General features: G+C 40.9%; 2 protein-coding genes across 7 annotated transcripts in view; one reads left to right on the top strand and one right to left on the bottom strand.

The window, feature by feature from the left end:
* Nucleotides 1–12,552, top strand: part of mylk4a (myosin light chain kinase family, member 4a) — a 27,662-nt gene extending 15,110 nt beyond the window's left edge. For 3 of the 5 annotated variants that reach the window (XM_086042480.1, XM_086042479.1, XM_086042477.1), the window contains 13 exons: nt 144–228; nt 390–798; nt 6,085–6,404; nt 6,626–6,731; nt 7,190–7,283; nt 7,581–7,690; nt 8,061–8,202; nt 8,283–8,353; nt 8,435–8,563; nt 9,564–9,716; nt 9,782–9,860; nt 10,038–10,092; nt 11,109–12,552. In XM_086042480.1, the coding sequence (XP_085898606.1) occupies nt 144–228; nt 390–798; nt 6,085–6,404; nt 6,626–6,731; nt 7,190–7,283; nt 7,581–7,690; nt 8,061–8,202; nt 8,283–8,353; nt 8,435–8,563; nt 9,564–9,716; nt 9,782–9,860; nt 10,038–10,091 (1,752 nt within the window). In that variant the 3' untranslated portion in view covers nt 10,092; nt 11,109–12,552. The remainder of the gene's footprint in view (nt 1–143; nt 229–389; nt 799–6,084; nt 6,405–6,625; nt 6,732–7,189; nt 7,284–7,580; nt 7,691–8,060; nt 8,203–8,282; nt 8,354–8,434; nt 8,564–9,563; nt 9,717–9,781; nt 9,861–10,037; nt 10,093–11,108) is intronic. The other 2 variants (XM_086042478.1, XM_086042481.1) reach the window with 1 other exon arrangement.
* LOC147141096 (uncharacterized) overlaps nt 6,090–12,552 on the bottom strand; it is a 125,077-nt gene continuing 118,614 nt past the window's right edge. The window contains exon 5 of one of the 2 annotated variants that reach the window (XR_015088300.1): nt 6,090–6,313. The gene's annotated coding sequence lies outside the window, so the exon portion shown is untranslated. Of the gene's footprint in view, nt 6,314–6,618; nt 6,724–12,552 lie in introns of those variants that run through there. The other variant, XR_015088301.1, reaches the window with a different exon arrangement.

Raw genomic sequence — 12,552 nt, 5'->3', positions numbered from 1 at the left:
ATCTGCACTTTTCTGGTCCCTTATTTTTTGCACTGTACCGTTTGTCAAAACACGTGTATTTTGCGGATTTCTTCAAATGAAATGCATTCTATTGTACAGCTGCACAATTTAGAGAGTGATTTTTAAAGACTTGTATTTCACAGTTCAAGGACCACAGTAAAGATGGTGCAGAGAAGCCCAGTTTGACCCCCAAAGCCCAAGAGCCGATGAAACCCGCAGATACTGCAGGTAGATAGGAGTTGTTCCTTCTGCCACATATGCTTAAAATGACACTCCCTCCCCCAAAAAATAAATAAAATGCAAATCTATTGTCTATTAAATTTGAAGCTGCTCTGCTCCTATAAAGACGGCTCAATGAAAACCCTTATTTTCTTTGTATTTTTTTGTAGACGTCTCGCCGAAGAAGCAGGCACTGCTTCGAGAAGAGGTGCTGAAACTCAACAGGGAGAATGCACAGAAGTCAACTAGGCAGTTTAGCGCCTTCTTTTTTAATGTGGAAGCTGACAGCGGCGCAGTCGAAGATTCCCAAAGCTCTCAAGAGGAGGGGCTTGGTGCTGAAGTGGATGAGGAAAAAGATCCTGATGAAGACCTGGACGTTACTGAGGTGGTTGAAGTGCAGGAGATAGTGGAGGAGCTAATCGAAGTAGAAGAGGAGGAGGGAGCTCTAAAGGAGGGAGAGGTGGTGGAAGAAGTGGTGGAAGTGGTGGAAGAAGTGGTGGAAGTGGTGGAAGAACTCATAGTCGAAGAAGAACCACAAACCTCTGAGTCTGACAATCAAAAAGAACAAACAGATGCAAGGTAGTTAATGCTTTTTATGCCAATTTTTAATTTTATGCCATCCTATCTGATCCAACTTCATTGGTTAAGCACTTTAATTGCCCAAATTAAATAAATTCACCATTCAATATATAATTGAAAATGTAATTAAATGTTTCACTCATTCATTAAATATGGAATTAAATAAATCAAATAATTAAATAAAAGTGTCATTAATTAAATGTTTCATTTATGAATTAAATATGGAATTAAATGTGTTCTTAAATGTGTCAATTAAATAAATTACCAATGATTATATGTAAAACAATACTGTATATACACAGTAATTATTTAATTCATTTCATGGTCCTGTTTTCCAGTGTTTCGTGAATTTATTTTATCTGTCAAACCCATCAAAGTTTGGTGGGCAGGTCCTAACACCTGATTGGTTGCGCTGCACATCAAGTCAAGGCACATCCATTCCAGAATAATGGATTGATGCAGACAGTGTCTAGTGAACATACTCCGATACACTGGGTGGCGCTCTTCACTTCCATATTAGTTTGAATACTCAAACAAAACAACTAAATAGAGGCCTCGATCATTCTATCAAGGTAAATCCTGGCAAGATTTTAAAATTGTCGGCCAACTTCCAAACTCTGAGAGACCCCACGTGACAAGAAAAAGAAATCACGGTTATGACAGTTTTGAACTTACCGTGTGTGGACGTGTAGCCACATGGCAACATCAACACAAAACACATGAACTGATTCATTCACGGATAGTCTCATGTCGGACAGAAAATTTTGCAAAATCCCTCGTGAGTAAACAAGATTTTTGAGTAAACAAACATTGCGGATGAAGACGCAGCGGCGGTCTCAGATCGCGTCTTGATGGTAGCGCTAGTAGTTAGAAAAAAGTGACACAAAAAGAAAAAACGTTGGACTCTGTTGCGCCATGACTGTTTTGATTTTGGATTCCTATCGCACTTCCTCACTGCCTCACTTTCTGTTTGGCTGCACATCACTCTGTCAACCCGCTGCATGCTCGTTTGTCCTTGGGGCACACCACACGCGGTGCGAAGTTCGGCCAAAACAATCCCAACATGTTGAATATCCCAGATTTGAAGTCGGACGTCCTCCCGAGCGGCCGAGATTAGTCTGAGCACACTTTACACGGCACACAAATTATCTGCTAAAATTATCTTTGGAGCCATTACGAGAGTCGGTCCCAACCTACGATTGTCGGGAGGGGAGATTCGGAGATAAAATCGGGACGATAATCCTGCCGTGTGAAATTAGAAGAGGAAGAAGAAGACTCGATCAAGCTGATCTCGTTTCGGTGTTTACGTGCGAGTTGCTGGGCACAATGGCAAAAAATTTCCCGGAGTTGTTGAGAGCGGCTGCAAGTTTAATCGAAGAAGCTCTAAGCAGAACTCCTCAGCATCCGGTGGCAGTTCAGTCGCAGCAGTTACCTGCCACTCCCTCTAGAACACCTGTCCGAGGTAAGCTAAATATCACTTGAGAGATGCGCGCACTGCATTGCTTGCTTCAGTCATTACCACAGTAGTATGTTGTAGTTGTATTAAAAATGTATTTGTGTTCGAAAGGTTCATCATGATTAGTGTAACGCTAGAAAATTAATCAACGGCAAAATGGTGTTAGCTGACAAACATCCCAGATAGACGATGAAGCTGTGACTGTCCTGACTGCATATCAGAAGTAACATTAAACTGGTATGTAACTTAAGAAATTGTTGCCTTGGAAAATGTAATAAAATAACATTTGGTCTTGAGTTTAGCTTGAATATGAAGAACTTACACCAGAACAGAAAAACACAGTTTCAGAACACTCCATGTCTTGGGATCTCCCAGCAGACACCAAAACCAATCGGAGATGGTTACCTAGCAACATTCTTCATTCAGTGAATTGCGGGGTGGAGAAGACATTTCTAAATACTGGGGTACATTATTTTTTTAAATGTGTAAATGTCTTAAGGGTTGATGTAGTGCCAATGATTTTTATTAAGCACATAATTTTACTTTCAAGAACATTTCCCCCCCCAAAAATGGGTTGAATATTTGACTTGTATTATAGGTCTGGTCTGTCTCTTAGGTGATTGGGAGGAATATGCGCCAAGAGAAAGGGACTGAATGAAATATGTTGTGTTCTGGCCCTTGCTGACATCGGCCAGATATTGTCACACTTCTTTTCCCCAAGATGGTTGAAATGCAATTCACACCCCAGGTAAGTCAAAAATTTATATTTGCAACTTGAGTTTCCATGAATTGAACTGGTTATTTTTCCGTTGACCAATACTGTGACTAAAATAAGCTCTCCATTTAAAATACTTACATTGAGATGATTCTTCAAGATGCTCCTGGAAAATCACATTGAGGTAATTGATGAAGACTGTGACATCCATATGCCGCATCACTGGTTTTCTAAGGATGTTCATCGAAACTGGTATAACATCTTATTTGGCTAATATTTTGCTCAATTAACAAATGGTTTTGTGTCTCATTGATGTGATGATGATAAATTAAAGTTGAACTAAATGTCATTTTGAAACTATTTGACTTTCAGCTTCATCAGACACACTGGCCCAGCTGCTGACATTCATGGTAGGCTGGGAGATGTTAACCTCCTGAATTAAAAGTGGAGCTTTCTGGAGGAAACCTTCCTACATCATCCACATGCTTTGCGACACTAAAGCTGCCTGCGTGTTTCAAAATCTACATGGAATTTGAGCAGGCATTTCTGGCTGCCATAAGTACTGCACAAATTGGATTTTGACTTTTTGGAATCTTTGGAGCTTTTTTTCCAGAGCGGTGTTATTGAATGCACTGTTGAGTAGGTCAGTTCAATTGGGGCAAATTCAGTATCCGAAAACATTGATCAAATTCTACAGTCTTTGACATTTGTCTTATTAAACGTACAGTATTTGTTCATTTTACTGAAAAAAAAAATGTGTTCATTTTACTGAGACCAAAAAGTTCTGTATTATCGATTGTCAGTGTTAACGGAATAGCATTGATGTCATGTATTCTGCGTCCAATGATGGGACAGGGGCTAAAGTATGTTTAAATTCAGAAAACAGTGGAGCTATATATCAAGTGATTATGGCATAGCTTCAACTTAAAACACTTTTTTTTTTTTTTTACAAGGGAAGCAAACTTTCAGTTCATGCCTGTTTGTTCTATAATGCTGAATAAAAGCATGGGTTGGACATCAGCCTGCCTTGTTGTTGTTGTTAAAATCTGCACATTACATATGATCTGATTGGCTCAGTTACAGAAATTCCTGCAACTGGCAAAATGGCAACTTCTTCATCTGAGAGCTCACGGGACAGCTCAAGCCTCCATGAAGAGCGTGAGGTCTATTCCAGTCAATGCCATAGTCTTCATAAACCCGAAAGGAGGACAAGCATGATGAATTAAAACTAGTGACATGTATGAGGTATTTAGACTGTCCAAATTGTTTGTTTTGTAACAGTACAGGTATGCATTGTATGCACTAGAGAAACTGCAGTTACTGTATATAACCATAGCTGGGCATACTGCCTTTGTGACGGGGGACATCTACCCACCCTTGACGGATGCCCATTTTATCGGCGATAGACGATAGACGGAAACCTTAAAAAATATAAACAGACTAAGCATAGTTGGAAGCCCATTTTTTCCCTCTGTCATCTATCGTCTATTTTCGCGGCGAGGCTTCAATGGCTGCGGCAAGGTTTCCGTTTCCCGTTGGTCACGGCCGAGGATTCTGGGTCCTAAAAGATGCATTTAGTCCGGCCGCGGTGAGGCTTCCATGCCACGGTGAGTCTTTCGTTTCAAATATCGAACTTGGTCTAAATTTCAAGATGGAAACGCTAAAGGAAGCCCATTTAAAATGACAGGCAGACCGACCTATAGGCGATTACTCTTTGTTTTGGCCCGACAAAAAGGCGGCGAGACGGAGTGCGGAAGGGTAGCCCGGCTGCAGGCGGAAGGCGATAAATGCGGTCCAACTCCTCATCAAGCTGAATAGAGATCTCTCTTTCTGCACAAATAAAATACATCAAAAATGCTGACTGTTATACACTAAATGTGGGTGGGACCGCATAATGCATAAGGTGAAAACTCATGAATGTAGTGCACATACCTCAAACCGCTTTGCCTTATGTTTCTCCAAAGAAGGTGATGCTCCAGAACTGCAAATGCCAAACATCCTGGTCCTTGTTTGTGTTGTGCCTGTTGTGCCCAGTTTTATGCCAAAATGTCCTACCCATGAGAAACTTCCTACCCTCAAGCTAATTTGACACCCGAAATACTACCGTGTGCTTTCAGCTAGTTTTGTTTAGATGAATATGGATAGAACTTATATAAAAAAAAAAAATCAATCAAGAAAATACTTACATGGCGGCGAAAGCAGGTAGGATGTCCTGACTACTGAATGAGACAATTGACACGGCAAAGTATTTTTTGAGGCAATGAAAAAGTCAAATAAGACTCAATAAAAACAAAAATAGTACTTACCTCTTTTAACCGAACGTACGACAGGTAGGACAACGTTACAAAATTCCCGTGAAAACACTTATCGCCGTTGTGCGCAAGCGCACTGATAGGATGTCTCGACAGGAAGAAATTTCAGAACACTGGTTACAAGTGAAGATGTGGAGTACTACTTCTAAAATTGTGGTCACTCTACGCTCAATGTCTTGGTCGGAAAGTGCGGAAATAACTCCAACATGTTTAATAAATTCCTACGGTTTACGTTGTATATGTTCGGGTCTGCATGTCCTGCTTCCACATCCTCAGCCAGGTCTAAAATATCTCACTTGAATGCTCATGAAAGTCCTCCACCACTAACTTCGATGGGCGAGTTTGACAGATGAAATAAATTCATGAAACACTGCAACTCAGGACCATGAAATAATTAGAGAAATTAAAAAAATAAATAAATAAATAAATAAGAAAAAAAAAAAATATATATATATATATACACATTTAGTGAATGGAACAATTAATATTTTTAAATGTAACATTTAATGGTGCATTTATTTATTTAATGCACTTTCAGTCCTCCGTACCAAAGTGCTGAACAAAGCAATAACTACTTAACACTGGCAGCAGTTGCATAAAACACAAAAGGAAGAAAGATAAAAATAATATAAAATATAAATAATTGATTTAATTATATAATTACAAAGTAGTTAATACATTTACAATGATAATTTTAATAGTGTTATAACAATATGGTACATTTGATTTATAAAATATCTAAAATATGCACTATTCAAAGTTCAAACAATAAAAGTCAATCCTTCACATTTACTTTGTTCCAGCAGCGATGAATGTGAAGCCAGTTTCCTGGCCCCTGAGATGGAAGTCAGTGTTTCCTCTGGCTCCTTGGAGACTGAAGAACTTGTGATGGTGGAGGAATACACCGAGGTCCTGGAAGTTGAGGAGGTGGAGGACAATGAAGAGGAGGACGATGAGGACAATAAGGACGAGAAGCAGGAGCAGGAGGACTGGGCCGTCTTCCGGGCGGATGGAGTTGAGTTCCAATTTGATCTGAAGGAGAGGTTGGAGCGAGAGAGGAAGGAAAACAAAGCCAAGACTGAGGAACAAAAGGAGCCTGAGGATGTGCAGCAATACTTTATTGGTAAGTCAGCACTTTTGGCAATTGACAGTTTTCAGAAAGTGGTGTGGTGTGTGGACAAACACAGATTGCAAATATTTACTTCAGTTTACCCTTAATGTTCAGGTGTCCACCTTTGCCCATATGTTGTGAAAAAAAAAAACCACTCATTGTAGCTACTTGTCAATGGCAGTCAATGACAACGGAATGTTCTCAGCAAAGATTATGTCTTCACCCCGCTTTAGACACCACTCCTCCCCCGGCAGCGCCCTTTAATCACCGCATCGTGTCGGCCAAGCCCAACCAGATCAGCAACTTCTACACCATCAATTGGCAGGAGGTCCTAGGCGGGTGAGAAATGCTCTTCAAATCCAGTATGAATTTCAAGCAAAGAGAATGATTACGGCATGTTTATGGGTCAGCGAAAGGCTTCAACTCCCCACGACGAAGCCTCGAATAACCTGCCTCCCCCCCCAGCCTTGTCTGCTTCATAACTCTAGAGTCTTGCCGTCTATTTTTATTGCCGGACTGAGAGGTATGTGAAACTGTATCTCTGGTGCCAGCTGCTTGCTAATCACCAAGTGTTAATCCACATCTTCAAAGCGGAGGCACCAGTGAGCTCCGCTGTAATGAAATAACAGATTAGGCTCGTTTGTTTGCACGGAGATCATTTCTTTTCATTAACACGCGGGAAACCCGTCAACATGTTGCTTGCTTGCTTCGCGGTTGCTTGGTGAGAGCAAAATGGAGGTTTGCTGTGTGGATTTCCAATATCATCTTTTTCCCCTCTCTCTTCCCTTTCTCCGAAGGGGTCGTTTTGGCCAAGTACACAAATGTGTTGAAAACTCATCTGGTCTGACGTTGGCAGCCAAGGTCATCAAGGCCAAGTCCCAGAAAGAAAAGGTATAGCCCCACCTCATGCGCATCGACGTCATGATGGATTACTCCTTCTTGATACGCATACGGCTACTCGAGCATGCGATATAAAAAGCGAAAGGCTCATTTACAGTTTTTAGCACGCGCTGGTATAACAGGAGACACTGAAGGGATCTCAACCGTCGAGGTGCGAAATATTTGACCTAGAACAGATGATGACGACGAAGATGCATTGTGCGGCATCGCCGTAGCCGAGAACAGCTGGCGTTGTCCTGCTTCCTGCTCGATTCGTCTTTTCTGAATCCTGTGTTGATTTCTTACCAGGAGGTGGTGAAGAACGAGATCCAGGTCATGAACAATCTGGACCACGCCAACCTGATCCAACTATACGCAGCATATGAGTCCAGGAATGACATCATCCTCGTGCTTGAATAGTAGGTCCTCTTTTACACCGTCTCCATTGACGATCATTGGGATTACTTTTAATCCTTTGGTGTTTGAGGCTGAGCTCCAGAACCTTGTGGGAACCATTTTTTTGTAACTCAAGCGGGATATTGCATCATGCGCTTGTTTTTGATCATAAACCTTTCTTTTTCCATACCTTGGCTTTTCTATCACTTTGGAAGAGGTAAATCCCGATCACATCAGTCCATAAAATTTTGTTCCAAAACTTTTGTGTCTCATCTCTGTACATCTTTGCAAAATCTGGTCTTCCAATTCCTTCCGCTATGGTATGGCATTTATATTTCTTTCGGAGTCTGTATCGATTTTTTTTCAAATGAATTTTTACCATTGTTTTGCCAGCGTCGGCGGAGGCGAGCTGTTTGACAGGATAATCGATGAGAACTACACGTTAATGGAGCTGGATGCCGTGGTGTTCATCAGGCAGATCTGTGAGGGCCTGCAGCATATGCACAAAATGTACATCCTCCATTTGGACTTAAAGGTAACGTGAATGCACACAAAAATCTTTCTTATTTTATGCATCAAGAAAACTTCAAGCTGGATTTTTTCTTTAACTCGCAGCCGGAAAACATCCTGTGTGTAAGCAGGGTCACTAATAAAATCAAGATCATCGACTTTGGTCTCGCTCGAATGTAGGTGTTCACTTCTGCTTTTGTGATATTGACTTTTTTTGTTGTTGTTAACTTTAATAGTACGATTCTATTCCCAAATAGATACAAACCGAGGGAGAAGCTGCGAGTGAATTTCGGTACTCCAGAGTTTCTGGCCCCTGAAGTGATCAACTATGACTTTGTGTCGTTTAACACAGACATGTGGAGCCTTGGTGTCATCACATACATGCTGTGAGTACACATTTATTTAACCGTAATACCAACCCACCCCTATTTAATTTCACACTTGATAGATAGGTATTTGTATACCCTATTTTGCTGGTCCGTCCTCCGACCGGGACCTGGGCACCCTTCCGTCATCGTCTCTCCGTCCTTATTCATAAAAGTAATTCTCCGACTTGTCGGTCCTCATCCTTTTAAAGCGCTTCCGTCATTACGTTTCGTCCATGGTATTACATGTGTTGAACCACTAGAGGGCAGACTATGCCTGTGAGTACAATGTTACTGCAAGGAACACTCATGAAAAGGAAAAAAAGGACTACAGTGTTGTGCAGGCAGTTAATAAAGGCGGCTCCGTGGTATCGCAAAGAACAGTGGTCTTGCTTTTTAAAAGAACCCAACACAACACGTCAGTCGGTACTCGACCCGGTTAGTGACGATTACTGGGACGGACGAAAACCCACTTCCGTCCTTATTCCGTCCTTTTTAAAAAACTTCTCGTCCTTCGTCCTCAAAATGGGCGCTGGGACAGAATCTGTGTATACGTCACTAAAAAGTCCCCCTTGATTCAAAGCACTCAAAAGTTGGGATTTTGCATTTATTTTAAATTATTTTTCCCCATAGTTTCTGCCTGCAACAAATATGTGCTGTGATAAGGGGAAACAAATCTACATTGCGGTACCTGACGAAACACATACTACCTAACTAAAATCATTTGAATTTAATTGGATTTTTTACATATAAAAAGACATTAAATCCTTATTGAATCTTCCATAACCATTTTCAACCATTTTCCTACATTCCAAAATCATGTTTGGTTCATTGAAGACTCTAACTGTAAATGACATTTTAAAAGCTTTTTTTTGTCTATATGTGCACTGCGATTGGCTGCCGGCCAGTCCAGTGTGTACACCGCCTCTGGCGCAATGTCAGCTGGGAACCAAACCTAAGCTGACATGTAATGATATGTAATAATAAAAATAAACATGCATGCCTGTCTGTCCCCGCTTAGTCTGAGCGGCCTCTGTCCCTTCCTGGGCGACGACGACAACGAGACGCTCAACAACATCTTGGCCTGCCAGTGGAACTTTGAAGAGCAAGAGTTTGTGGACACGTCCGAAGAGGCCAAAGACTTCATCACCAGGCTCCTCGTCGTCAATAAAAGGTATACTATCGCCTGTCTTTTTGCTTCCTTAACCGCGAATGACTTGTAAAATAATAATTTTTCAGTTGGAGGATGGGAGCATCCGAGGCCCTGAGACATGCTTGGCTGTCGGACGCAGGCCTTCATCATCGACTCAATACCAAGGTAGTGTGCACAGTGCTGTAGAATAGTCGACGCATAACTTTATGTGCAATTAAGCACAACCCTAAAGAGCCAAATTGGGGAAAACAACACTGTTTACTTTATAACATCTATTTTGTAAAGTAAGCAATATAATTAGATAAAATGCAAGAATTACACTTTGTTTTTCTCCTCTCACAGAAAACCATGTGCCGATCTCGCCGGTCATCATGTGTTCCCCCAACAGACAGTTGAGGTAAGACAACTACTTATTATCCATCCATCCATTGTCTAGAGCAGGGTAACAAGCTCATTTTAGCTCAGCAGCCACATCTACCACATTTCCATCACAAGTGGGCCGAAGTCCATACTACTGGTATATTTGTAGCCTAATAAGCTATAAATACATTGCAGATCACATTGCACAGGTGACAAAAGTATTTTACATGAAGTAGACTTATTTTGCTACTTAAGCTTGGCATCTCTTAGCCTTCACAAGTGTATCAATACAGTATCAGGCATCAAATCCTGCATAAGAGCCAGCTTCAGAATGCCAGTGCGACCTCCACTGGAGAAAATTTGAGATGACAGTTTCTATTATTGAAAAATAGAAGTTAATGTGTTCTCTGTCCCCATGGGCTGGTTCTGGTTGGTGGGCCATACTTTTGACACCCATGGTCTCTAGTACTTGACCTCATTAGCGCCATGGGTGAGTTGCAGATTCACACCTATGGACAATGTGGAGTCTTCAATGAATTTAACATGTGGGCGGAAGCCGGACTACCGACAATAAGCCCACGCAAGCATGTGAAGAACATGCTTGGACAATTCCCCAACATCAAGATATGAACCCTGAACCATTTCACTGTGAGGCAAACGTGCTAACCACTAGGTCTGTGATGCTGGCAAGTCTTATTGGTATGCCAAATCCTTGGATAAATGTCTTCAGACTGTCCACTAGAGGGAAGTATCACTCAAGTTTAAGAAGGCAAATTATATTCCATGTGTTCTGACGGCTACTGTGCAGTTTAAGAAGTCAATGTGAACGGCGGCAAGAGTAGTCAGCATTTAATGTATCAATGAATAGGCGATATAATATATAACGAGTTGAATGTAATTAAAATAAGCGTCAGAAATACAAACTAGCAGCAATAAAGTGACAGCTATACTTGAATTAACAAATGTATACAGTATACTTGTACTGTATATTCATGCTTTATATGCAGTCGGGATAGTCAGCAGCATTGTTATTTGAATACGTTTTCTTGTCAGGGCACCAATTTGACGCGATGCCTCCCAGCTGTGGCCACTCCGGACCAAGCTTAACGTCCCCTGACACGACTGCCACGACTGCCACTTCGAAATGAGTGAAATTGTGGCTCATAGTGCCATGACATCTATATTTGTTTTACATGAAAAAAAAGCTCCATTGGCTCTGGTTGGGAATGAAAAGATAAACACGCTTTTTACTGTAATACACTGAAAATATTTTTTTTATATATCTAACGTCGGGTGGAATCCGTGTACCGCCAAAATCATTGCTTTTCAGGAGAATCCCAAAACAGCAACTGTTTGTTCAACCATTAACACTACATTGTAAGAGTGCAATCCATTTTCAACACTGTAGATTGGTCAAAAATTTGTAAAAATAACACCCACACATGTGGACTGAGCAATAGTAAAGATCTACGGAAAAAATGTGAAAAACCTACGTGCGAATTCAGGGACGACATAAAATAATCCTTAAGATCACGTGTGTCAAACTCCGGTCCTCGAGAGCCACCATCCTGCATGTTTTAGAAGTTTCCCTCCTCTTACACAGATTAGATCGAGGCAAAATCAGGTACCACTCATCTCCTGTGCTGGCCCAATTTAACAGAGCTGAGATCTTTTCTATCTTAACTACCAGTACTCAGCATATAAAGCTGAGCATTGACCTGCATTGGACTCACTTTTGAATGTTTGATAACAAGGTGAACATGTATTGTATTGTGAGTGGCTATTTGGACACCCCTGATGGAAAGTTACTCACTTGGTGTAACAACATCAATTTGGATGTAGACTGAACATTGTTCTGCTCATGTTCACTCTCACCTGTTAAAAAATGTAATCATGCTTCTCTCTGACAGCTGTAGCATGATTCATTTCATGTTTTGTAACATTGTCCCCATTGCATATACTCTATAGGTACATGAGCATTTTTTGGTTGACAAATAAGACCCGTTTAACATCCATGTAGTGTACTGTATGTTGTAGGTGTCATGTGCACATTTTATAATGGTATTTATTTAAGTATGATGAAGTATAATTAAGTAGAGAAGCTTCTGTAGGTTTCACCGCTCTATTTCTACTTTGTAATGCATCAACAAAATGTCTTATCAGCTGAATGCTTTCATTCTATGTCCCTTCACAAAACTAGTATTTTTTGTATCTTTTTTTTCTTTTTCTAAAAACTGTACTGTATGCATGAGCCTTCAAGACACCCTAGTGCCACTTCGTTAGATGCTTCTTTCCCCGCTGCACATGATAGATTTGCCTTCTGTGAAGGTTCACTGCATAACTGAAAGGAACACACTACACACTGTTGCCTAGGTAGATGACACTTGGCTTAGTACGCACACTTGCAGGGTTTCTCATTTAAATGTCATCATGTATGTTTGGATTGTTGAAGTTCAATAGGTTACTCACACAATTCAGCATGTTGTTTTTTTTGTTT

Source organism: Filicampus tigris, chromosome 10 (genome assembly GCF_054856515.1).
Source record: "Filicampus tigris isolate MCC_2025a chromosome 10, RoL_Ftig_1.0, whole genome shotgun sequence".
NCBI lineage: Eukaryota > Metazoa > Chordata > Actinopteri > Syngnathiformes > Syngnathidae > Filicampus > Filicampus tigris.
This window is presented reverse-complemented; position numbering and strand designations above follow the sequence as displayed.